At 29.9% G+C, this 27,765-nt stretch overlaps 2 protein-coding genes across 2 annotated transcripts in view; one reads left to right on the forward strand and one right to left on the reverse strand.

The window, feature by feature from the left end:
- The window catches only part of LOC129975680 (uncharacterized), a 182,104-nt gene that overhangs the window by 73,709 nt on the left and 80,630 nt on the right, over positions 1-27,765 (reverse strand). The gene's annotated exons all lie outside the window — the stretch shown is intronic.
- The window catches only part of LOC129975681 (aldo-keto reductase family 1 member A1-like), a 65,539-nt gene continuing 44,447 nt past the window's right edge, over positions 6,674-27,765 (forward strand). The window contains exons 1-2 of the mRNA XM_056088807.1: positions 6,674-6,971; positions 26,672-26,845. Coding sequence (XP_055944782.1) covers positions 6,891-6,971; positions 26,672-26,845 — 255 coding nt within the window. The 5' untranslated portion in view covers positions 6,674-6,890. The remainder of the gene's footprint in view (positions 6,972-26,671; positions 26,846-27,765) is intronic.

Raw genomic sequence — 27,765 nt, forward strand, 5'->3', positions numbered from 1 at the left:
TGACGATACACACGACGACTTCCGATACTCACGACTTCCTCCATCGCTTGATGGTTGGGTTGACGGGGCGCCTAGCCCCGGCAGGGGCTTATCCCCGGTAAGGAGAGACTTCACAGTGCTTTGCTGTCTATACTTTGCCGTGGCCGTACTTCCTCCATCGCTTCAGAGTTCCCGTCTTTTATAGTTCCGGGAGACGGGGCTGGAATCTTCGGACCAATCAGGGCGTACCTGGCTGTATCTTGGGTCTTAGTGGATGGATCGTGAAAGTTCTCGAACTTTCCAGTAGTATCCATTTAGTCGCCAAACTCGCCAAATTCATCGCCAAACCGCCAAATGCTCGCCAAATTTGTCGCCAAGCTCCGAGGTTATTGACGCGGCATCCACTCAACATGCACAGGACAGATCGTACAATTGTCTTTCTTACGATGACACTATTCGGGCCGGGTAGCAAAATTACAGATTTGTAACATTATCCATGATTCTACAGGATGGCCAGGTTGTGTTATTTTAATTGCCTGACATATATTCTATTTACTGTGTATAGAGACTGTGCGATACCCCGACCTAGCCAGAGGCCATGCGGGAAACTTAATTTGACCGTTGACGAGCAACCCAACCTAGAACGAAAGAACAAGCTACACTTGATGACATCGGACTCTTGCAAAAAATAGAAAAAACGCATATTGATAGAGAAAAAGAACAGAAAAGAAACATTACATATTACATTACATATTAAGTTGTTTGTTAAACGTTAAAAATGCATAAAAGACACTTGATGTTAATACAGTTTTTTCAAGTATTAATTCATTAATTATTAAATTTAATCAATTTTTAATAATTTAAATAAAGTTTTAGCAGTTTGTAATGAAATTTGAAATCAACAGGCAGTAGCTCAATCGGGAAAATGCAAGGATTTCAGTATTTTTCATGTGGAGGTGAAGAATGCGAGTTGAATTCTTTCGAAAATCAATAATTTTTTTATTCTTATTTTTTGATACTTAATGATTTTTTTCATAATTATTTAATAAAAAGTAACTAAAATAAAAATTTTCTTTATTGTCCTATGTAGGAATTGAATTAAACATTTTTTTATATTACTTGTTTTTTTTAATGCATGTAGAAACAATAACCTCGAAAGGAACAGCAAATACAATGACTAGTGTATTCTAAATTCTAATTTTAACATGAATAAATAAAATAATTCCCTGAAAAAAATACTTTTGAGTAATTTTTGAACGTTTTAAATCATTTTAAATGGACTTTTTAAACAATGACTGACTACTATTCTAATAATTCTTCGTGAAATATCTTTTTTGAAATTGAAATCAGCTATTGTAAGAACTTTTTTTCCACTAAATAGAAAAGTCCATTGGAAATTAAAATAGAGTTTTGAAAGCATGTTATTGAAATATTCAGCCAAAACGTAGAATTTTATTACATATTTTATATTTATTTCAAATAAAAAAATAACGAAAATTAATAGTTAATTAGATAATTAATCAATTAAATAAATAATTAAAATGAAATATCTTCTTTGTACCTTAATAAAAGTTTAATTTTAAAAGAATTATTTTTCTTAAGTTTATTTCAGCAGCCGTTATAGATTCTTTTGTTGCAGGAAGAGATCATAGCTTTCAAGTTTAAAATTTAGGCTTACGATTTACAAACAAATTTTTTCCTTATGTTAATCGAAAGCTGTGTAATATGATAATTCCACCAAAGGCATGTGTTTCGCTTGTCTCACGTCATTTTATACTCTGTTTTTAGGGAAGCAGTTATCATCAGTATATCTGGAAAGTACAATTTGAAATAATTATGCTATTAGAATTTATAACTTAAGCAAACACTGCGGAATGACAAAAGTAATCTCTCCTGTAACATAAAACATTTTATTTTAGTTTTTGGACGCTAGATATTTCTTTCTGGCAGTCAGTATTTTCATCTGTATGAACTAATAATATTATTATTTTTTTCTAGAAAATTCATCAAGAACAAATATACAAAGGTAAAAAAAAAAAAAAACCTTGTTGGTTGTTCTTTTTCTTTTTTTTTTTTTTTTTTTTTTTTTTCGATGTTGAAATTTATGGACAAGATCTTTACATCAAGTTATGACTGCTTATAACTGAAATTCGTGTGCAGTTGAGAAGAAAAAAATCTGCTTATAAAACTCAATATATTGGGAAAGCAATAAACTATTCTAATGGAATTGTATTTTTATTTCAAACAATTTTATTTTAGGTCTGTCAATGATATTTATAGCTTCGATGTTGTGTCATCAAGTTCGGAATACGAGAATCTTTTATGTTTATTACTTTTTCTTTTATTTATTTTTGTTCTAGAATTGATAGATTCTTCGTTTGAGATAATACATATTTGAAGCAATGAAAAATAATGAGTAAATATAAATTTTTATTGTTTTTTTTTCATTTAAAAATAATTATTTCCTAAAATAAATATCTGGCATACCTTTTTTTTCATCTTAGAGTGTTCTCCCCAAACCTTCGCATACTCTCTAAGGTACTTGAAGGTTATAAAGACGACCAAAATTCGCCTAGAAAAAATTTCGCCAACTTGGCGATTTCAATCATCAAACTATATAGCATGTGATTCGCTCGTTCAAAATTTTTCATCTATACTTATATAAAGCTCAATGTGTGTGTATGTGTGTGTTGGCGCTCTACAGGCCAGACCATTCAACCTGCAGCTACCAAATTTGGCCCGTGTATACCTTAGAGGTCGGGAATGAGCACCTGGGGGCCCCTTTTTTAAATTTTTAATTAGAATGTTAATTATTAATTAAAAACTATCTTTCCCGCCAAAAAAATCCTTTCATTTTCCCCACCGCCAAATGAGTAAAGCTTCAGTTTTTTCCCCACACTAATGAGGCTAGGGTAACATTTTTCGGATTTATGTTAGTTATATATTTTTTGTATATGCTTATAGTTTTAAGTATATCGTTTTTTAAATAGTTTTTTTAAACCTGTTTTCGACCGATTATTTTAAACGATTCTGTTTATTTTTTTAGTGTTTGATACATTTAAAATGAAACATTGTTAATGAATCGATCGGCTCATGATGAATCTGAGAAAATTTTGTTGACAAATTCTTGAGATATTACATAAATTAAGATATATATTCTTTAGTGTCCATAAATTTTAAACGTTCAGTGACTCTGTTTTCAGTAACCATAAAAAATGTTTTGTTTCAGTAAAAAATATTATTATATTAATTACAGATTAATCCTTTCCATTTTAATTAAAGCATAAATTTCACGGGAGCTAACAGAACATTAGAGAGATACATATTACGTTATGACCGAAGGCCTATATAATATTATGAGTGAATTATATGCCTATCAAAATTTGAAGTTTTAAAATATTTTGATGAAGAAGCTATTAAAGTAGGAATTGCATAAAATATTTAATTATTAAAGTTTTAACGAACATTAAGATTGGAGAACCGGCTGGTCACCAAAGACAGCTAGTAATAAATAAGAATGCACTTGAGTATACTTTTATAATTTGGTGAAATGCTTTTTTCTTGGCTCTTTTTAATCGCTGTTAAAACGGAATTGTACTCTCTTTAATAAACTTTTCAAGCCAGAAAAAGCGTTGTATGACATTGGCCTATAATATTTACGAAATATTTTTTTTTGGCGTAAATTTAGCATTTTTACTGAATTTATCGTGTTATCCTTAGCGAGTTATTTGGCGATTAATCCCTGCGTGCGGTTAATAATATCCAAAAGCAGAATTTATACTTTAGACACGTTTTTCTCATCCGATTGGAAGAATGATTTGACTCTAAATTGCACTTGTAAACACAAAATTCCAGACAAAATTTGATAAATTTAAGTCACTGGGTGTTTGTATTATCGAAATTTAAATTTCTGAAAGTACAGATCGACAGACAATTAACCCATTGTTGGATTTGGCCTAATATTTGACAGGTGCCTACACTATAGATATTAAATCTGTACCGAATCTTAGTTATCTAGCTCTTTTCGTTTTTTAATTATCGTGTTAATTTATATTCGAATAGCCGGGCAGATGGACTTCTGCACAGATTTTATTCAAAATTTGATAATAATCTGCCAATTTAGTGAAAAGACCTTATACCAAATTTCAACCGTCTAGCTCAAAGTGTTTTTTTATTATCTTTGTCACAGACATACAGGTATTTTCCAGAGAAGTGTTTTTCGAACTCAAATAAGTCCAAAACGTGGAGATTGGATAAAATCTCGAGTTCGAATTTTTTGTAGGTTATTATGCTGTCTCTATACTACGTATAAGAGAAAGTAAAAAGCAGTTAGTTCACTGATTGTTCTTATTATAAGTTATTTGCTTCTATTTAGAATGCTTTACCTATCATTCTAGCGTTTAATGCTTAGCAAATGTTCGGTTATCTAATTTAAACTCAATTGTTAAATTTAAAGTGTTTTCCAACTGCATGATTTCTAGTATTGCTTTTTTCCCACAAGCGATAAAGGAATAGATAAAATCTATTATCAAAAACCAAATATTTAGGAAGAAACATGATTTTATTTAAGTAAAGGAAATTTTTCTTATTTCTATAAAATAAGATTGCTATTTGTAATGTGAAAATAAAAATTTGGTATAATGAATAAATGCAATTATACATAGAAAAAAGATAAAGCACATTCTGAAAATGAATGCATTTTGATTTTGGAGTATAAACTGTTCAAAAGTGTGTCTTTATTTCAAGAATCTAAACAATAATTTCTTTTCATGCAGAATACAAGACAAAGAGCAAAGCGTTAATAGTTTTTTTAAAATCAAATAATGGACTAAAACCGTTGAAAAGATTCTTTGCCATGTTCAAACACAAGTAAAATTTGAAGGAAACGATTACGTATATGAAAAATTAGTGCCCTCAATTATTAGTGCCAAATTAGTGCCCTTTCATTAGTTTCGTTCATGTATCACTCAAAATCGTCTAATGATTTTCTTCAAACACAGCGCTAGACATATTTTGTACATTTTCAGTAATTTTTGCTGCCTAAATTTATTGTTTACCTCGAACGATTCTGTTTCATCTCTCTTCATATTAATATCTTCTTTTTCATTGAATTTAATGCTAAAGAAATCGCAAACGATTTTTTTAGGTTTGCAAAGGCAAATAATAATTTTTTACTGCATATAAGTTTTTAAAGCATTGTTGTCATTTTAAAATATTTTTCGTTAACTCATTGCAATAATATTTTCGGCTGTTAACTGTAAATATAACCTGATTTGTTGTGAAAAACATGCTGGCGCGCGGATTGATTCTGGCGTTGCTATGATATCCTGTAGGACATCGGAGTCAGCAATTACCAAATAAAACAACTTGGAATTTAGCTAAGAAACATTGGCAGAAATTATTTTTATTCTAATTTATATTGACAGTTATTGAATCTCAATAGTAACTAATTCAACATGGCAGTAACGTCCCTTAACAGGTTTAAGAACTTTTACTTATTTTGTCACTTTTGTTTTTAGTTTAATATAGCTTGAGTCCCAGATGATTTCAGTAGAATTGTCTTCGCAAAGACAATAATGTAAATAAATATAATAAAATCTCTGTGTATTTATTATCTCTGTTCCAGCCAAAAATAATTTTACCAGAATTAAAGTAAAAAATGTTGTGAAAAATATGTATTGGAAAAAGAAAAAAGAGGATGGAATAAAGAATTTATAAATGAGAAATGTTTGTTTAAGCAATTGAACAATTGTTATAAAAATTATATATTTTATGAATGTTATAAACAAATACGATGCTTTTGTAATTTGAAAATAATGTATCATCAATTATTTTTATCGCGAGAAATTACAGATATACAACACGTATTTTTGAACAATCATAGCAAATTGTTTCAGCAGCTTTCGAAATATTAATTAATTATTGAATCAATAAAGTATCCTTCCGTAAAAAAAAAATTAAGTAAATAAATTACAGTCCAAAAATTAAAAAAATGGTTTAGTAATTTAATACTTTCGTTTTTAAATTTACAACATACATCACTCACCTAAATGAAATACAAATATTGTTCAATTATTACTAAGAATTAAATTTCATTTTTCAAATCCTGAAAAGAAAGTGCGAACAGTAATTCATACATCGTTCCCGTTATTTTAAAATTTAAGTTCTGAAACTTGTCCTTAAAGTAGCAACAGCAGCAACAACAACCAAAAAAATCTTTTTAAAACTTCAATTCTATTAAAAACTTATCGATTTATTTTTTTGTGTAAATAAAATTATCATTATAAAATTATTTAATAAATTACAAAATGAAATAATAGAATATGTATCAATATTTTGAAACTTGTACTTGAAGCAATATTTTTTTTTTACTTGCATAAAATATGAGTTTCATTGAAAAAGATATTCATTGCGTTCTACATAAATTAATTTGAAACTCCATAAAAAATTATTTAAATCATTAAATTTTCATTTTAGTTTTTTTTGGTATTTTATAATTTAGTTTATTTTTTCATTTAAATTTTTAAGCATTAAATAACAACAACAAAAAAAGCTGATTTTTGTTAACAACTCTGACATACTTTATGAGAAACAGCGATTCCGCCAATAGCCTGTTTCACGACATCTCAACTCAACATTCAATACGTTCTTCTAAAAATATTAATCTGCAAGCTGCGAGATGAGGAGACGCGCCCTTCACCTTCCAATACGTAAAAAAACTTTCAATTCAAGGTCTTTTCTTGTCTGCGAGGGTGAAATGAATCCGAAGAAACTTGTTTTGTGTACAAAAGATACAAACGCCGCCTAGCGACTAGTCAATTCTTTACGATCAGGCGGCAAACGAAAAATCTTCCGCGACTTCAGAATTCATTTGGTCGGTCGAGAATCAATCGACAATAAATCGCTCCGTTATGGAACCCACGAACACAAATCGTACCGTATTGCTGTCCAGCGGCTACACCATGCCTATTGTCGGACTGGGAATGTTTTTGGTAAGATACGATTTAATTTTTTCTATGTTTTGGTTGTTCTTCCGTTTTGTACTAGGCGCAGCGCATGCGCTCCGGATAACTATCCACAATGATTTATGGAAGTCCTAGGTTGACCTAGATAAAAACACGAATGTGGTTAAATTATTCTTTTTCTATTAATAAGACACATTACATATTCATGTTAAAAATATCGATACATGAATGCTATTAAGATTTAAAGAGACAGTTACTGTCAATAAAAAATAAAAATGTATAAATCATTTTTCATTTATGCGTCTTTATAACAATAGTAGAAAAATATTATTTTTGGTTCCACATGTTTTATTTGTTTATTTTTTATTCAAGGAAATAGACTCGCATTGTATAAAAATATGGTTTCAGCGCTTTTGTCAGTTGGGAATTTATGCATCATTTAATGCTGTGGTTTTCGTAAAATATGCTTTTAATAAATAAGCTTTACGCATTCTGTTGAGAAAAACAATGCTTTATTGAATACCGTTTTGCGAAACAATCATGAATTGCATGAAATTGTTGCCTGTCTGTATATTATTTCGTCTATTTTTATTAAATTTAATGTAGCATCAATTGCAGACGATTTTGCTAAGGCTGTAAAATCGTTGTCAATGTATTTTATCTTAGTTTCAGCTGAATAATTTTCCCTGAATGGCAATAAAATATAACTTCTGAAAAAATTGATTAGGATAATAAAGAATTATTTTGGAATAACAAAGAATTTGTTTCTAATTCTGAAAAATTAATTTTTTTATACTTTCTGTTAATTGCTTTTTACACTGAAAATGTTGAAAACAGTTATAAAAATTAAAAATATTTAATAAAATTAAGGTTTGTTCACATTAAAAAAAGTTATACGAAATAAAATCCTCACTGAAAATTTTTTTATTTTAATTTAAAAATAATTTTAAAAGGATTTCTGGGCGAAAAATTATGCGGGAAAAAGTTAACATTTTCACTGATTTTTAATTAAAATTATTACACAAAATAATTCCAACTACTTTCGTAATCTTTCATTCGAATTACATTTTTTTTTTTTTTTGCTTCTCGTTTTTTTCTTTCTTTTATTTTATTCATAAATATTTTATCGTCTGTTCTAATATGTTATTATTTTACGCAACAGATTCACCGTAACTGTGCCTGAATTTTCCTTTGAAAATTAACAAAACTCAAGGACTTTCGAATAATAAAATATGTTAATACAGATCTTTTTGTAATCAATATACATTTTTCTTTTTATGCCAGATCACTTTACGCATGATAGCACGCACTTACAGTTAGAACCGGCGGAATGCAGTTCAAAAACAATACAAAAAGTAAAAACATTTAGCAACTGATAAGAAAAGAATTCTTTTTATCATCTGTTGACAAGATAACGCTTTAAATGGAAATAAATATGCATGACTGTTTTATTTTGGAAATACAGGAGAATTAGGTCCATACAACGGAAATAAAGCTATTTTCTCATTTAAAGTTATAATTTATTAATTTATTTATCCACGCTAACAAGGCTTTTCAGGAGGGTGTAAGGACTGATAGGGAGAGAAGAAAAATTTGGTTTCTATTCTGGGGGAAAGGGAGTGGGCGAAAAAAGTATATGTGTGCTGGCCATGAATATTAGAACAGTTCATTCGCAGATTTTCGACTAAATAAACTAGACAGTTGTCTAAGACGAAGAGAATGTAAGGGGACCTCAGGCTGGGGGGAGGCCACGGTAGCCTGGTGGTACGGAATAGGCTTACACGACGGTCAACGAAGAACCGTCGTGTAAGGGGGTCTGTTGCACGTTAAACCCGTTAGGGATGGGATCCGTTAAATCCGTCCTCCCGCTGGGATGGTGTGGAGAAGGGGGTGCCAGTTGAGTTGTTGCCACCGCAATCTGACCGCAGTTCAAAATGACGAAGTCCGTCCCAAAATAGCCCAAATGTTGCTTTAAAACGGGATGTTAATATAATTAAATTCAGGTTGGGGGGTTAAAGATGTTATTTTCCTTTTTGTCTATAAAATAAACTTTTAAAAAATAAAAATTCTATGAATTATAAAATTTTAATATAATTTTGATATTTTATCAAATATGAACGATCAGAGTCTTATATTTTCATTACGTTCGTTTATTTATTACAGTACTAGCCGCCTTTGGCGACCAGCCGGTTCGCCAATCTTAATGTTCGTTAAAATTTTAATAATTCAATATTTTATGCAATTCCAACTTTAAAGATTCTTCAGCAAAATATTTTAAAACTTCAAATTTTGATAGTCATATAATTCACTCATAATATTATAAAGGCCTTCAGTCATAACGTGATATGTATCTCTCTAATTTTCTGTTACCCCTCGTAGAATTTATGCTTTAAATTAAAGTGTAAAGGATTAATCTGCAATTAATATAATAATATTTTTTTACTGAAACAAAGCATTTTTTTTAATAATATGATTACTGATAATAGAGTCACTGAGCGTTTAAACTTTATGGGCACTAAAGAAGATCTTTCTTAATTTATGTAATATCTCAAGAATGTGTCAACAAAATTTTCTCAGATTCATCAAGAATGGATCGATTCATTAACAATGTTTCATTTTAAATGCATCAAACACTAAGAAAATAAAATGAATCGTTTAAAATAATCGGTCGAAAACAGGTCTAAAAAAAACTACTTAAAAAACGATGTACTTAAAACTATAAGCATATATAAAAAAATATATATAACTAACATAAATACAATTTAATTACAAAAGCATGCAACTAACCTAAAAATAATTTAAATCATTGTAAACAGGTTAAAAAAAACTACTTAAAAACGATGTACTTAAAACTATAAGCATATACAAAAAATATATAACTAACATAAATACAATTTACTTACAAAAGCATACAACCTAAAAGTAATTTAAATCGTTAGTTGATAATGGTTGCCATGCCAACAATCAGAACACAGTGCGCATGCGTGAATTTTCTTCGCCTTTTACGGTAACGCAAATGCGTGAATTTTTCTACGCCAGTTGGGGTAACGCTATGCAGATTAGACATTTTTAATTTCCTTTATTCTGTGTTATTTTAATTCAAAAGTACTTCAGAATGAATCTGAAACATGGATTAATTAACAATGTTTAATTTTAAATGCATCAAACATTAAGAAAATAAACAGAATCGTTTGAAATAATCCGCCGAAAAATCTTAACCCTAGCCTCATTACTGTTGGGAGAAAAAAAGAACTAAAACCTAAATCATTTGGCGTTGGGGAAAATGGAAGATTATTTTGGCGAAAAAGTTGGCGGTGGGGAAAATGGAAGATTTTTTTGGCGGGAAAGTTAGTTTTTAATTAATAATTAAAATTCTAATTAAAATTTCAAAAAAAGGGACCCCAGGTGCACATTCCCGACCTCTAAGGTATACATGTACCAAATTTGGTAGCTTTATGTCAAATCACCTGGCCTGTAGAGCGCCAACACACACACACACACACACATTGAGCTTTATTATAAGTATAGATATATAAATACCGAGCCTTGTTTACAACTAGCGGGTTAGTTAGTTTAGTTTAGTTATATTAACGTCCCGTATGAAGCAACACTAGGGCTATTTTGGGACGGACCTCGTAATTTTGAACCGCGGTCAGATGACGAGGACGACACCTGAGCTGGTACCCCCCTCTCCACACCGCACCACACCAGCGGGAGGACGTTTGGTCATGACGGATTTAACGTGCAATTGACCCCCTTACACGACGGTTCTTCGGTGGAATCAGGTCTCGAACTTGAAACCCTCCAGTTCCGAAGCCGGGACCTTACCACCAGGCCACCGCGACCCCTATGACTAGCGGGAGTAACTTTCTAATAAAAGAGTTATCTCAGAGAACGCTTTACTTATCTTTGGCGTACAATAATTAGGAAATATTTTTTGGCATGAATTTAGCATTTTTGCTGAATCTATCGTATCATCCTTGGCGAGCTATTTGGCGATTAATCCCTGGCATGTGGGTAATAATATCCAAAAATCGAATTTGTGTTTTAGACACGTTTTTTTCCCCAACCAATTGAAAAAAATGTGACACAAAACTACATTTGTAGTCATAAAATCCTACACCAAATTTAATATATTTAAACCATTGCATTTTTCAATTATCGCGTTTATTTATTTCTGAAATTACAGACCGACAGACGATCAATCGCCTGTTGGAAATAGCACAAAATTTGACCTTACATTCGAACAGCCTGACAGATTTTACACACAATTTGATAGAAATCTATGAATTTTGTGTAAAACCGGTATACCAAATTTCAACTGTCTAACTCAAAAGCGTTTTTGACTTATCTGTTACAGACAGGTAGACAATTTCCAAAAAATGCATTTTTCGAACGTAGGGAGTTCTAAAATGTGGAGATTCATCAAATTTTTTGACGATTACAATACTTTCTTTATACTTGGTATGCCAGAAAATAATAATCCTACTCACGTGAATGCTGAAAATCTCGAATCATAATAAAGAAATAAATAAAAGATGAATTTTCACAAAGTAATTAAAGAAAAAAATGATCTAAAATAAATTATGAGCGTGTTTATTAAATTCAAAATGGCTTGAAATTTGATGCAAGATCGACCAGGTTTTTTCCCAATGAGAGAATTAATAAAGAAATAGATGGCGATAAAAGCAAACTATAAGTAGTACATCGTTTTTCATTGTTATATTCAAATAAATGTATTATATTTTGTTCTCATTGATCATCAGATATTTTTACACAATGTTCCACTCAGAGCCAGCTTACTGCCCTTTAAATCTTATATATCAAATCGTTGAAACTCAGTGACGTATTTTGTAATAGGCAGCTTACCTATGGCCGCTGAACTGAGAAAGAATGAAGCGGGTCGATTAAAAGACATCATTATCCTAGTTACCGAATAAATAAATTTGTAAAATATACAAATTAAATATAATATCAATATTTTAGCAAGTACAATTTGTCAGTTCCTTATGTGTCTCTTTACACTCACTTAGTTATTAGAATACTTATAAACTCCGATTATTTGCTTTAATATCATGTATAAATTCGAATGGGGAGCAATCTAGAGTCATAAAAGGAAAATAAAACAATTACATTTTCATAGATTTAATTTAAAAATATCATCCTAAAATAAATAATTAATATTTTATATTAGTAATAAACACACACACACACACACACACACACACACACACACACACATACATACATATATATATATATGTATATATATATATATATATATATATATATATATATATATATATATATATATATATATATATATATATATATATATATATATATATATATATGTATATGTATATATATATATGTATATATATATATATATATATATATATATATATATATATATATATATATATATATATATACTTATAATAAAGCTCAATGTGTGTGTGTTGGCGCTCTACAGGCCAGGTCATTTGACATACAGCTATCAAATTTGGTACATGTATACCTTAGAGGTCGGGAATGTGCACCTGGGGTCCCTTTTTTTGAAATTTAATAGAATTTTAATTATTAATTAAAAACTAACTTTCCCGCCAAAAAAATCTTCCATTTCCCCCACCGCCAAATGAGTAAGGCTTCCGTTTCTTTTTTCTCCCAACAGTAATGAGGCTAGGGTTAATATTTTTCGGCGGATTGTTTTAAACGATTCTGTTTATTTTCTTAATGTTTTATGCATTTAAAATTAAACATTGTTAATTAATCCATGTTTCAGATTCATTCTGAAGTACTTTTGAATTAAAATAACACAGAAAAAAGGAAATTAAAAATGTATAATCTGCCTAGCGTTACTCCAACTGGCGTAGAAAAATTCACGCATTTGCGTTACCTAACTGGCGAAGAAAATTCACGCATGCGCATTGTTCTGATTGTTGTCATGACAACCACTTTTAACGGATGATTTAAATTATTTTTAGGTTAGTTGCATGCTTTTGTAAGTAAATTTTATTTATGTTAGTTATATATTTTTTGTATATGCTTATAGTTTTAAGTACATCGTTTTTTAAGTAGTTTTTTTTAACCTGTTTTCAATGATTTAGATTATTTTTAGGTTAGTTGTGTACTTTTGTAAATAAATTGTATTTATGTTAGTTATATATTTTTTTGTATATGCTTATAGTTTTAAGTACATCGTTTTTTAAGTAGTTTTTTTAAACCTGTTTTAGACCGATTATTTTAAACGATTTATTTTATTTTCTTAGTGTTTAATGCATTTAAAATGAAACATTGTTCATGAATCGATCTGTTCATGATGAATCTGAGAAAATTTTGTTGACAAATTCTTGAGATATTACATAAATTAAGAAAGATATTTTTTAGTGCCCATAAAGTTTAAACGCTCAGTGACTCTATTATCAGTAATCATATTATTAAAAAAAATGCTTTGTTTCAGTAAAAAATATTATTATATTAATTGCAGATTAATCCTTTACACTTTAATTTAAAGCATAAATTCTACGAGGGGTAACAGAAAATGAGAGAGATACATATCACGTTGTGACTGAAGGTCTTTATAATATTATGAGTGAATTGAAATTTGAAATTTTGAAATATTTTAATGAAGAAGCTATTAAAGTAGGAATTGCATAAAATATTTAACTATTAAAATTTTAACGAGCATTAAGATTGGCGAACCGGCTGGTCGCCAAAGGCGGCTAGTATTCAAATAAATGTATTATATTTTGTTCTCATTGATCATCAGATATTTTTACATAATGTTCCACTCAGCCCCAGCTTACTTCCCTTTAAATCTTATATATCGAATCGTTGAAACTCAGTGACGTATTTCGTAATAGCCAGCTTACCTATGGCTGCTAAACTGGGAAAGAATCAAGCGGGTCGATTAAAAGACATCATTATCCTAGTTACCGAATAAATAAATTTGTAAAATATACAAATTAAATGTAATATCACTATTTTATCAAGTATAATTTGTCAGCTTCTTATGTGTCTCTTTGCATTCACTTAGTTATTAGAATATTTAAAAACGCCGTTTATTTGCTTCAATATCATGTATAAATTCGGATGGGGTGCAATCTAGAATCATAAAAGGAATATAAAATAATTACATTTTCATTGATTTAATTTTAAAATATCAACCTAAAATAAATAATTAATGTTTTATATTAATAATTAAAGATTAATACATATATATATTAATTATTTATTTTTTATCAATTTTTTTAAAAAAGTGTTAGAACGATAAACTTAACTGACCAATTTATTAAGAGAAGGGTATTATATTATGCACTACATAGGGCCGAAAAAATCAATCCGCCACAATTGAATCAATCTAAAATCAAAAAAATCAATCTAAATCCGCCACAATTGAAACATGCTGCAAAAACAGGGCCCAACTTTTTATTAATATTATTTTCTGCAAACGAATCAGATCTATTTTTAGAACTTTCCAGAATAAATAGAATATTGATAAAATGGAAATAGCATGTTTTGAACTTAATACCTGTTGTTGTTGTTTCTTATGGCACTTGCCACAGACAAGCCCGCTGTTCAAAGACAGCCGATTTAAGCCTAAGGGGGAGCGCCTCTTGTTTTTATCGTAGAGCCAACTTGGGCCAAGAGTACGACTTGACTACTCACGCATCACACATTCGCTTGCACAACCCCTTTTTACAGGAGGGCACATTCACACATCGCACAGATAGAACAGGACGAACAACCATGCCCAAACCGGGACTAGAACCCGGGACTCCCAGATCCCGTGGAAGATGCGCTAGCCCTATGCCAGGGGGCCGGCACTTAATACTTGTTGATTATTGCTTTAAAAATTCGTATATAGATTTTAGCAACGTAAAATCAGTTCGTAAAGGATAAATATTTGCTCACGCCAAGCTATTTGGAATTTTAATTCTATCCTGTCTGATTTCTTTAATCCTTTTAACTGTCTACAACTACTCACTTGGTAGAGGCATTCCCAATCGTGGTATCATATGCATCAAGAACTTTGGAGAATGTTGCATCATCAGATGAATAGCAAATTCCATCCAAGTTTTTTTTGCAGTCTCATTGGAATAATTGCTTGTCTCACGACGTCAGATTTAACATATACCAGGGCCGTGTGCATGAGTTTCGAGTTTGTTTACTTCTGTCCCTGAAGCATAGATCTTACATCTAAGCCATCACAGCCCAGAATTTTTTTTCTATTACATTGCATTATTAGCAAAATTAAAATTCAGGGATCTTAAGGATGGTAAAACAGGAAATATTTGTTGTAATTCTATAGTTCAAACACGTTTCCAAGATATTCCATATAATACTAAATCATTATGTAGAATTTTAAGTAATTCTTGATCTCGGAAAAGAAAGGAAGAAATGATTTTCACTGGAAAGTCGCATGTGGAAAGAAAAGAAGATACGTGGAGGCTTTTCAGAAGGAATAGAGGAAAAAAACTAGTTCTGATATATTTTGGTAAAAGTCATATTGTAGCTGTATTTTAAATTGCGGTTTATATATAAAGATGCCTCAAATGAATCTTTATCAACGCAAATGTCTTTCAAAATATCCGGGAAACTTCGTGGAAAAGTAATATATTTAAAAGAATTTTATACTTTGATCATGGTTTTACGTTTATGGCAGGAAGTAAATTAATAACAAAAATGTCATTTATCGTTTAGGTAATTTATAAGAAAAGAATTCTAGAATCTGAGAATCTACATGGAAAAGTAAAATATAAACCAACGGGAGTGGTCTCCAAAAAAATTTCTCGCATACTCTCTAATAAAGATGTTCTCCCAGTGAATGCCTTGCATGACATTGGCGTACAATAGTTACGAAATATGAAACTTTGGCCTGAATATAGCATTTTTACTGAACCTATCGTGTGATCCTTGGCGAGTATTTTGGCGATTAATCCTATCATACGGTTCATTTCAGACGCGTTATTTCCAATCAATTGAAACGAAAATTTGACATAGCACTACTTGTAGTCACAAAATCCTATACCAAATTTGATATATTTAATTTATTGCGTTTTCGAACTATCGTGTTTGCATATTTCTGATAGAACGCCTGACAGACACTGAACCCTTTGCCCGATATGACTCAAAGTTTGGCAGGTGTCTATAACATCTAGGCATTTAACATCTACAGTGTAGATTATAGATGTTAAATTTGTGTTTTCCGTTTTGTAGTTATAATGTTAACTTATATTCGAACAGCCGGATAAACAGACTTTCTTTGAATGTATTTTGCTCAAAACTTGATAGAAATCTACAAATTTGTTATCCGTCTAGCTCAAAGCGTTTTTGAGTTAGATTTGTCACAGAAAGACAGACGTTTTCCAAAAATGTGCTTGTCGAACTCAGTGAAGTCTAAAACATGGAGATTCATCAAAATCACCAGCTCGAATTTTCAACGATTTCTTTACTTTCTCTATACGAGAATCTTTCTGTACCAGAGAATAAAAAGGCTGTAACTCGTCTAAACATTTTATAAGCAAAAAAATTCTGGTATCTATGAAGAAATGAGGAAAAATATAACAAAATTGTTATATCTCATCTAGGTAAAGAATTATAGTAATTAAAAAAACACACAAGGAAAAGTTAAATACAGAAAAATGGCTTATTCTCGTAGGTATTCTATAAGAAAACAATTCCATTATATAAAAAACTATGAGAAAAAATAAAACATGAAATGTCATATTATGCATAAGCATTTAATAAGAAAAATTTTCGAGTGTCTGCAATTTATATTTGATTAAAACAAAAAGAAACTAAAGTTAAAATCTTTTTCGTATTGTAGACACAGAAACGTGTATTACACGCCTACAAGTATGAGGAAGTGAGATATGTGTCACTGTTCCCCGAACATCTGCATCGAAACTGTCTAGACGAACTTTGTTTAGGAAACAACCGCGTAAAGGTCAATGTCACCATGGAAACATGATATGATATTAAATACAATGTTCTTGAGTTCGTGTCGGTGGTCAATACTGCTGATCAAGTGACAGTTGGAATGTTTTTTTCTCTGCATTAGCTACAAATATATTGATCAGAAATCAGTTTTCTGTCTCTTACAGCTTGTTAAAAGGAATCGGCGGGAGAGATGGAAAGAGCCATTTGTGTTTATCCACTCCCTAGTTTTTCCTTCCCAATTCTTGACACTGAAGGATTGTAAATTGATGAGCATTGATTGCTGAGTTTCAGTGGAGTTTTTTCTAAATCAATACAAGTTGTGATTTATCAATCAGGAGTATTCGCTTATTCTTATGGGAAAAAACTAGAGTGAGTTTTCTGAAACAATGGTTTTCTGAAGACGATAAATTCTAAATTTATCATTTCTTTTTATCTTCATGGCAATCTGTCAAAAACATAGTAAATTCTCAATGATACTTTCACTTCACTTCGAAACTTTTTTTTTGGCTCGTGTAATATTTGTTATATGAAGATGATGAAAATTCATTTATAAATTAATTATAAGCACAGTAAGCCGATATAATTTAATGAAAAATTTAAATATTAGAATAAGTTATTTTTTCTCTCTCTCTCTCTGTATATAGAGGGTTAAAGTGTAGCAAGTTCTTTCATGTACAGAAATATTTGTGATCGTAATTTAAACTAAGTATCTGTCTGTTTTCTTGTGAAAAAAGATTTTTTGAAAAAAAAATACATTTATATATTTTTATTTATAAAGTATAACATAAAGAAAAAATTGCCAAAAAGTTCGTTTTTGAAATTTCAAAGAATTGTTTCGTTTTACATCTCATGTTCAAAAAAGAAAAGAAAGTTATTTTAAAATTATTTCTTTTTCAAATTCGAATTTCTTTCACTTATTCGAAAGTATATAAAGAAACATTCCTTACGATATTTGCAAAGATTATAGATTTATATTAAATTTACTTGACTCAAAACGGCATAGGACAGAATCATGTTTCCTGAGATTTTAAACAAACACGGTGGTATTCAGAATGGATTTCCGATTTGGCATCAATTAAGTAACATTCTATGGCCACTGGGATATGAAGGACCGCAGATGGATTGATTAAAAAGATGTTACTAGCTTAAATGCCAAATAAATAAAATTCTTTAAAAATATAAATTCTATGAAATATAAAAGAATAGGATACTATTTTACACTTTGCCAAATATAATTGTTCAAGTTCCTAACTACTTTATTGCGCCCACTAAGCTATTGCTGTATTTTCAATAACCTAGCGTTTGCTTAAATAATATTATCCACAAAAATGAGTATCTTTCGGTCAGTCATACAGCCTGAGTAAAAACTTTAAGGCCAGTAAAATTTTTTGACAAAATGTAAAATGAAATAAAAGGGATTCAAATAATATTAATTATTAAAGTTCATTGATGAGAAATAAATGCCATAAACATAATTTGTAAATACATAATTATGAGAAACATGTGGTTATTTAAAATGTTAGTATTTCTGCCTGAGTAAAAACTTTAAGGCCACCAGCCATTTTTTAAAAATAAATATAATATAATCGTGTAATTACCATTGCAACTTGTGAGCTTGTGACAACGCTGCAATTTTCATATTTGTCATATGTTTCTTCGAAGTATTGGTGATCTTTGTGAAGATGGCGAAGGGTGAGAAGTTAACTGATCGTGAAAGAGGACAGATCGAAGCTTTGTCTTCAACAGGAATGAGTAGTCGTGCTATTGCGATAAAGATAGGAAGATCAAAGACTGTAGTCAACAATTTTTTAAAATTGAAAGACAATTATGGTAAAAAGAATACTGGGGGAAGACCTGAAGCTTTGTCCTCGCGTGATGAAAGAAGAGTTTGCCAACTTGCATCTACTGGAAAATACTCAACCAAGAAACACTGATTCCGACGACAGGTTTAAAAGTTTGTCAAAAAACGATTTATAACACAATTAGAAGGTCTGCAAGGTTCACTTATACAGCAAAATTGACTAAGTCTCAGTTACTGCAAAGACACAAAATAGAGCGTTTGAACTTTCGCCAGAAAGTCATGACCTGGGACAACTAATGGATAGAAATTATTTTTTCTGACGAAAAAAATGGAATTTGGATGGACCAGATGGCTGGAATTTCTACTGTCATGATATAAGAAATGAAAAAGAAATATTCTCCAAGCGCCAATTAGGTGGAGGGTCTGTCATGACTTGGGGCTGTTTTGCTTACAATGGTGTGGGCTCAATTGCATTCGTTTCAGGTAGAATGAATTCACAAGGATACCAAAATGTCCTAACAAATCCTCTTTTGCCAAATGCTGAATGTCTTGCTGGAGAAAATTGGAAATATCAGCAAGACAATGCATCGATCCATTCGAGTAACAGCGCAAAAAATTGGTTCCAAGTCAACAATGTTGAAACTGTGAAATGGCCAGCTATATTACCTGACCTCAACCCAATCGAGAACCTTTGGGGTGACTTAGCAAGAAGAGTTTATGCAAATGGGAGACATTTTACATCAACAACAGAGCTGAAATCTACTATCGAAAATGAATAGTATAAAACCGACCCCACCCTTTGTCAAAAACTCGTTTCATCTATGAAAACAAGAATATTCGAAGTAATTCGAAGAAATGGCTCCTACACAACCTTCTAAGAATTTGTAATTTTTTTCTTATATGTTATTTTCTATGTTGGCCTCAAAGTTTTTACTCAGGCTCAAATATTCATCTGTGTGTTCTGTAATATTTTCTAATAATAAAATATTTGCAAATTAATTTTTCTACTTTTTTTACTTTTATTTAAGCTCAATAATTATCAATCTAATGGTATTTTAATTCCTCAGTTTATATGTTTCCATTTTCTCAAAAATTTTTACTGGCCTTAAAGTTTTTACTCAGGTTGTAATATAAAGATGGAAAAAACTTGTGCATTCAACAAAATTACTAAAATTAATAAAAAAACATCTAAAAATCCCTAATTTGTTATTATGTTAAAATATAAAACCAAATTGTTTATTTAATTTAAATAAAAATCTCACAGCGGTGATTAGATAAGCTGACAAATATCTAAATCCTCCACATGGTGAAAAAAAAAAAATACCAGACAAAATTTTTGATTAGTGCATCCATTCATATGATGCTTATTAGTCGATACATTCGATAAAATATGACATTTAGATATTTTTATTAATAATTTAAATAAGTTTTTGAAGATTGTAGAAATCATCAAGAAAGAATACCCTAATCACATTAAGAACACCGAAAAAATAATCTTTTAAATTTTAAGAGGCATAAAAAAGTTTTTTCAAGGTTAATACTTCAAATTAATGGCGGGAAACATAGAAATTGTGATTCATAAATCATCCTAGATCAATCCCCTGTAAAAATTGTAATTTTGAAATCACTTATGGAAATTTTATAAATTCCAATCAATACGTTGAATTGATTGACACTTACATTCCTCTTATCTTTAATCTTTCAATGGTTCAATGATGTTCTTAAATGAGAAGATCTTTCATAAATTCGTAGAAAATTCAGAGGAATAATTAAATTGTTCGTTATCTGAATATATGTTTTAAAATAAATGCCAATCCTACAATCCAGAAAAAAAAATGGTCCATTTTTACTTTCTCTTATACGAAATATACTATTAGCAAGCATAGTATTTTCTGTGAAATATTTTCCAATTCTGCAAATAATAGAATTCATCTATTTTCAAATTTATTTTAGCACAATTCTATATTTTTAATTGCTCGTGTATGAAATATATAAAGAGAAATTATTGTAATCGTAAAAAAATTGGAACTCGGGATTTTGACGATTCAGCACGTTAAAGACCTGTTTGAGTCTGAAAAGCACATTTTTTGGAATTATATCTGTCTGTCTGTGAACACGATAAAAACGATTCTCAAAAACGATTCTCTAAACCGATATTGTTTGATATATTGTCTTTACATGAAATTCGTAGAATTTCACGAAATCTGTTCAAAAGAACTCAATCTGTCCTGGTGACTGAATACAAGTATAACTTCAAATCGTGAAGAGCTAAATATGTTTACTCGTGTAGTATCTAAAATGTAGATCTATATAAAATTTGGAATCAAATCCGTCAAAAGGTTGCCGGTCTGTAGTTTTATATCCATCGCAATAATAATAATAAAAAATAACAACATAGGTAAATGAAACGTTGTTCCAAACTTTTAAAATCTAAAGTATAATTCTAATGAGATTTTGAAATCAAATCCGTCAAAAGGTTGCCGGTCTGTAGTTTTATATCCATCGCAATAATAATAATAAAAAAAATAACAACATAGGTAAATGAAACGTTGTTCCAAACTTTTAAAATCTAAAGTATAATTCTAATGAGATTTTGAAGAGGATGATCGTCTGTCGGTCTATTTTTCACAAGCATGTAAAAGCGACAACTCGAAAACGCAATGACTTAAACACATGATATTTGGTTTTGATCTTTGTAGCTATAATTTTAGTTCTGTGTCCACCTTTGATTTCGATCAATTGGGAAAAGATATCTAAAATATACATTCTATGTTTCAATACATATATATTAATCACAATCCAGCGATGAATCACCAACAGTTGTGTACTAATTGACTCTTTCTCTAATGGATGCCCTTAATAATACACGAGTGTATTTATTACAATACACGTGAAAGTTTCGAGGGGATCAATCCCGCTGTTTAATTAATGGCCTAAATACATAAAAATGCTGTTAATTCCGCTTGTGCAATTATCTGTCAGCGTCCAAAACATAGAACCATTAGTTCGAATGATTACTGAATCATCCATATTTTACCAGGGAAAAGTCTGAGCTTCAATTCTTGTTTCTGTTGCTTGTGTGCATCTTTTTTATTGAAAGATACTTTTTCATTTTCTATTAACATAAAAAGATATTTTTCTTGGTTTCAATGATTTTTTTTCGAATTATTTTGTATTTCTCCTATTGTTTTAGCAACTCTATCCCTTTGAACGTACCGAAAGCTGTTAGCGACAATTCCATGCGATTTAAGAATTACTCTTATTTCACCCAACGAATTATTGAGTTTCCACCGAATGAGCGAATCATTTACGGAATTGCATTCGCATAAAACAGGTCCATTCTTCAAATTTAGAGAGCGAGAAAACCATGTCGAACAACCAGCCATCAGGCATTGTTTCTCGTTAAAAACAAAGGTAAAGTGGTTGACACAACTTCCGGAGATAAACAGGGCCATTAAGGAGTGGGCTTGAATAGCCACCGCGCATAATGGCCTGTCGTCAGCAGAATTTCTGTAAGGACCATCAACATACGTCGTGACTTATCTTTTATTATCGCCTTTCCACTAAATTATCGCCGTCCGCCAGTGGCGGGTAAACATTATCCAGGTTGAGTTTCTGCCCGCTAAATAGTCGGCTTAATGCTTTGTCATGGAATATTTATAGGAGAAGGTCGAGAGGACTTATTTCGAATTCGAAGGTTCATTATGGCTGGATTTTAAAGTTTTAGAACGCTGGAAACACGAAAAATCTTTCATCATTGTGAGTTTTATTTTCTTTTTTATGATGTATTCAAAGAGAAAGTATGCTGATCGTTAAAAATTCGATATCGAAATTATATGTAGATGCGACTCCTTACAGTATCTTTACGTTTAAGACCTTTTTGAAATCTGGAATAAATGCTTTTGGAATTATATTTGTGATAATCATTCTATCTGTGAATGTAAAAACTGAGAAATGAGAGAGGTAGGCGAATGAAATTTGGTATCTTGTCTTTACACATAAACTGTAAATGAGTATCAAATTTTGAGTGAAATCTGCTGAAGAGAAATTTGTCTGTCCGCTGGTCTTTACATGTGAATACGATCATTCGGAAACATAATATTTGACATTTGTTTCTTTTCCCCCTTTATCCGAATTGCTGATCTGCATTTTTGGACAAAGTTTGTTAATTGGTTTGTTAAATCGTTCAAGAAAGTCCAAAATTCATATTGATTCCACTACATTATACATTGAAATTAAATATTGTCATGAAGTTGTAATATTATCTCCCTTCACAGTTAATTTCGGGGTAAGGAAGAAAGTTTTATAGTAACTGAATAGTAACTATAAAACTTTCTTCATCTATAGCATCTTCATCTATTTCTTCATCTGTAGCAAAACATCTTCATCTATAGCATCTATAGTAACTAATAGATGCTGAATGGATGTCGAGTCAGCAATCATCAGCCATTTGGCGACTTTTTTTTTTGTTTGTTTTTGTTTTTTTTGTTTATAAAAACGAAAGTTTTCGAAGCCGGAATTCCGACGATACATCGATTAGGAATTAAAATACGATATCCTTCTAGAACATTCGATGCCTTGATACGGGAGCCATTAAAGCAGACTCACAGACAAGAATCAGAAATTGTCAGCTGAGTTGAATTGAAGTGAGTAGTCGAGTCGAGAAAGAAAGTGGTTGAGTTTTCTCTGAAAGCATTTGTGTTGTTACGATAATTTAATAACGATTTGCTACTTGTGTGTTAGTGTTTTATTTCAAAATAAATTAGAAATAATGAAACTAAGGTATATAAAATAATATATATATATATTGTAAGGTAACCCTAAAATAACAAACAAGGAGATATTTTTCCTTCAATGATTTAAAATTTATATAAAAAAAATTTCAAGGCATGCATTTTTATTGTTATTGAATTAATTCCTTGTAGCGAAAATATAATCTTAAAGTTTTTAAATAAACTTTTATGAATCTTATATCAGAAATAAAGTAAACTCTTTATTTATGAATTTTGATTATACCATAAACCTTTGACAGATACAAAATGGATTATTCATAGCATTGTATGTAATTTAGCGAGTTGCTGCATACCTGGCTTAAGTCAAAGAAATAAATCATTATCAGCACAGTGCTACTGTAGAGGAAAATCAAAAGCAAAATTCTACAGTAATTTCTCCATCGATTTTGCAATCAAAGTGGGTTATCCCCCCCCCTCCCTTCATTATTCGCAGATGCTGGAAATATTCGTTAGGATTTTTAAAAAATCTGAGCAATGGAATAACTTGCAGTCAACCGGTTACTGATACATTCTCAAAAGAAAAAAAGTGTGATTATTATTTTTAATAAAAAAAATTATTAAATTTCCATGCTACGAGCCACATAAGTTCAGACTAAAATTGAAGTGATATATAATTTAAAACGAATTATTCTATATGTTATACATGCGAAACTTTTAATAATAAACTATTATTTGCTTCTATATTGGATAAAGTGAGCAAATTTTCCCAATTTTAGTGTCCGAAATATTGAATATTGAATTGAATTGGCCAGTGAAAAAATAAGGGATAAAATGTAAAATCCTTTGAATACTTATTGAATTTCAGAACATTATGATCTATCCACTGGTTTTTAAAGAGTTCTAAAGTGATAAATTTTATTTTTTAGATCGCTCAAAACAATACAATATTAAAGTCGATGATTGATTTGAGGGTATTGTTTTGAAACGTTCATTTTCATATTTCATTCGCCGATCCCAAAATAAACTGTTGCAACCCATTTTACTTTATCAGTAGTTTTTCTTTATAATGTTATAATTTTTTTATTACTTTCTGTTCATTTTTAAAACTGTTTTTGAAATCGAAAAACTATTTAACAAATCGTATGTTTTTAAGCCTTTTTATTTTCGTAACCTAAAAAAAAAATTTAAAAAATTCGTCGGTTTTAGGAATAATAGTTTTTGGTAGCTTAGTTCGCTACGTAGAACTGTTTTGCAAAGTTTTTTTTTTCACGGAAAACGTTTTTTAAAAATCGTTTGCTTGGCTAATCAGCATTTTATTAAAGATTTTAGTTTTGGCTATTTTTTGCCATCGATCTTCTTTATACTTTATTAAATTTGACAGTTTAATTTAAAATGATTGATTGAGATATAAAATGAAACCTTATGGTAATCTATTCTCCAGAATCAAAAGATTAATCGCAACCTGCTACGTTTTTATGAAATATATTATATAATTTTAAATTCTACAAGTATGTGATTACCTGTATTTCCACTTTGAATCGCTCATGTTTTTTTTGGGGTTTTTTTTTATCATTGATATGTGTCTTTAACATCAATGCATTCAGAATTTATCTTTTTTAATGTAATATTATTAGATTAAAAAAATTCCATTACTTTTTGAAAATATGAAATTTGCAATAGCCCTATCTAAGAGGTAATATCTTGCTTAATCGAATAATGCATTATGTAGCCATTTGGATACACGTTTTTATTTCAATTTATAAGCTTTGCATGACTGTTACAATAAGTGTTTGGAGATTCTTCTTTAATTTTTTTTTTTTTTTTTGATAAACATTCGTAGAACAGACCTGTATATGGCAATAACTGTAATACAATTATATTTAAACTGGAAACTTGGGAAAATATCAGGACGGTTTTGAATGAATAGTTGTACTATTAGGACACTATGAAAAAATTTTGCATTTGAAATAAATATATTGGTAAAAAAGGATTTTTTTTTATTTTTAATGCAGAAACGTTATAATGTGATTCCTGTCACTGGGATATTGTTTAATTCATAATGTAGCCATTTGCTAAATTTTAATTTTAAAAAAATCACGAAAAAGTTAATGTTTTTATAATGTTAAATATTAATTAAAAATTAAAAAATTAATGTTAAAAAAAAGTTTTTAAAAATAATTTTCCTAAATGCAGCCATTTAAAACACAAATTTTTTTCTATAAAAATAAAAAAGTCATGCATTCTAGGTTTAATTTTGACTGGCTATAGTTGAAACATTTTTTCTGACATCTTTCTGTTTTCAGTCTGATTTAGTGTTAGATTTTTATATCATTTGACACTGAGATTGCAATTAAATCAAAATCTTTAATATTGATTTTAGAAACATCTGTGAATGGAACAAAATTTTCTAAGGAATGTTAGTTCATAATCATAATTTTTAATTATTAAATTAATTATCAAAAGTTGACCAATTAGATAATTATCTTCCATTACATTTTTTAGTTCACTAAACAAATATGCTCTGATAATAAAGCTAATTACTACAACTTTAATAGACAGGTTGTGTTTCCCCACGCTGAATACAGTTTAATACTTCCTCACTTAATATTTATAGTAAAATGGAAAGAGAATTCATTCTAAACTTGAAAATAACTTTCGTGAGCGAGAGTTCAATAACGAGACAAATTTAAATAGCTTAGACTTTTATAATTGCTCCTGGCTATGAAAGGAAATCATTGTCTGTCATTGTGATGATGTTTAACTGTAACTGTGTTCATGTTCAAAAAGTTCTTAAAGCGCAATCATCTGAAATCCCTAAGAGTATTCATTAAAAATTTGTTTCGATATGTGTCGAATCGTTATATTTTGACGAAATATTGTAAAATAAGTATTGTGTCAATATATATATATATATATATATATATATATATATATATATATATATATATATATATATATATATATATATATATATATATATATATATATATATATATATATATATATATATATATATATGCATTTACTTATAATTTTTATATATAATAATAAGATGTACATTTTATGATTGTCTGATCAAAATCAATTATTTAATTGAGTTAATTATTAAAATTATTAAATTTAATTATTAAATCAAATTTAATTGAGTAAAATTATTGGCCTTCACATGTACCAGTATTTAGTGTGATTAATTATGTATTAATTTTCTTCAGCATTTTCAATTATATCATTAGTTTTTTTTTTTCCAGACCCGCAATGAAAATGAGCTAGACTCGGCGGTAACGGCGGCCATCGAAGCCGGCTACCGGCACTTCGACACAGCCTTCGCCTACACGAACGAGCACTTACTGGGCCGTACCCTGAAGCGCATTCTGGATGACGAGAATAAAGTCACCAGAGAAGACTTGTTCATCACGACGAAGGTATCTCCAATGTCCAATCATTTCTCTAATTAGGAATGGAAGGTGGAGGCTGATTATCAGATATAATGTGAAAAGATTACGAAATACGATATAAGCTGATCGATTGCATCATACTTCGTTAAATCCTTATTCATTAACGAGGTTTCTGGTTTCTTGTGGCATTATGAAGCAGCGGAGTGCTATTTATTTGGATTAATTGGGACTAGACCTAAACTGATAATCAAATATCTGGATAATTGGGTAATTAATAGAAAAAGATCATTTTGTAGAAGGAAAAACCCAAAAATAACTTATGATTCATAAATTTAATGATCGCACAAACAGTTTCCGGTACTTATTTAATTACAGTTTTAAAATGTTCTACTTGAATTTATCAATCACAGTCAGTTATTTTGCTTTCTTCTGTCAGAAAACATTTGCTTGTAGATTTATTTTACTTTCTCCTATACGAAGTATGCAAAAACAAAGTATTGTATTTATACATAAAAAAAATGATCTCTAGTTTTTCATAATTTCCTGATTTCGAAAAACACATTTTTGAAATAGTTTTCTGTCTGTCTGTGAACACGATGACTCAAAGAGTATTTGAGCTACGGGTATGAAATTTGGTATGTGGTCTGTACACCAAATTTTAAAATGTCTCTCTAGGCAAAATCCATCAAAGGGATATCTATCTGCTTACATAAAAGTGAACACAAAAACTCAAAAACGCAAAGGCATGTGTGCATGAAATTTGATATAAAGATTTATTATTACAATTGCAGATTTTTATTAAATTTAGAACCAAACCTGAAATGGGATGGGAACCATTTGTTAGTCTATATATTCGCGAGTACCTGTATTCGATGAATTAAAAACGTACCGGCTTGAATAAATAAAATTTGTATGCGTATTTGAGCCAAAATTATAGATCTGTATCG

The sequence above is a fragment of the Argiope bruennichi genome, chromosome 7, assembly GCF_947563725.1.
Source record: "Argiope bruennichi chromosome 7, qqArgBrue1.1, whole genome shotgun sequence".
NCBI lineage: Eukaryota > Metazoa > Arthropoda > Arachnida > Araneae > Araneidae > Argiope > Argiope bruennichi.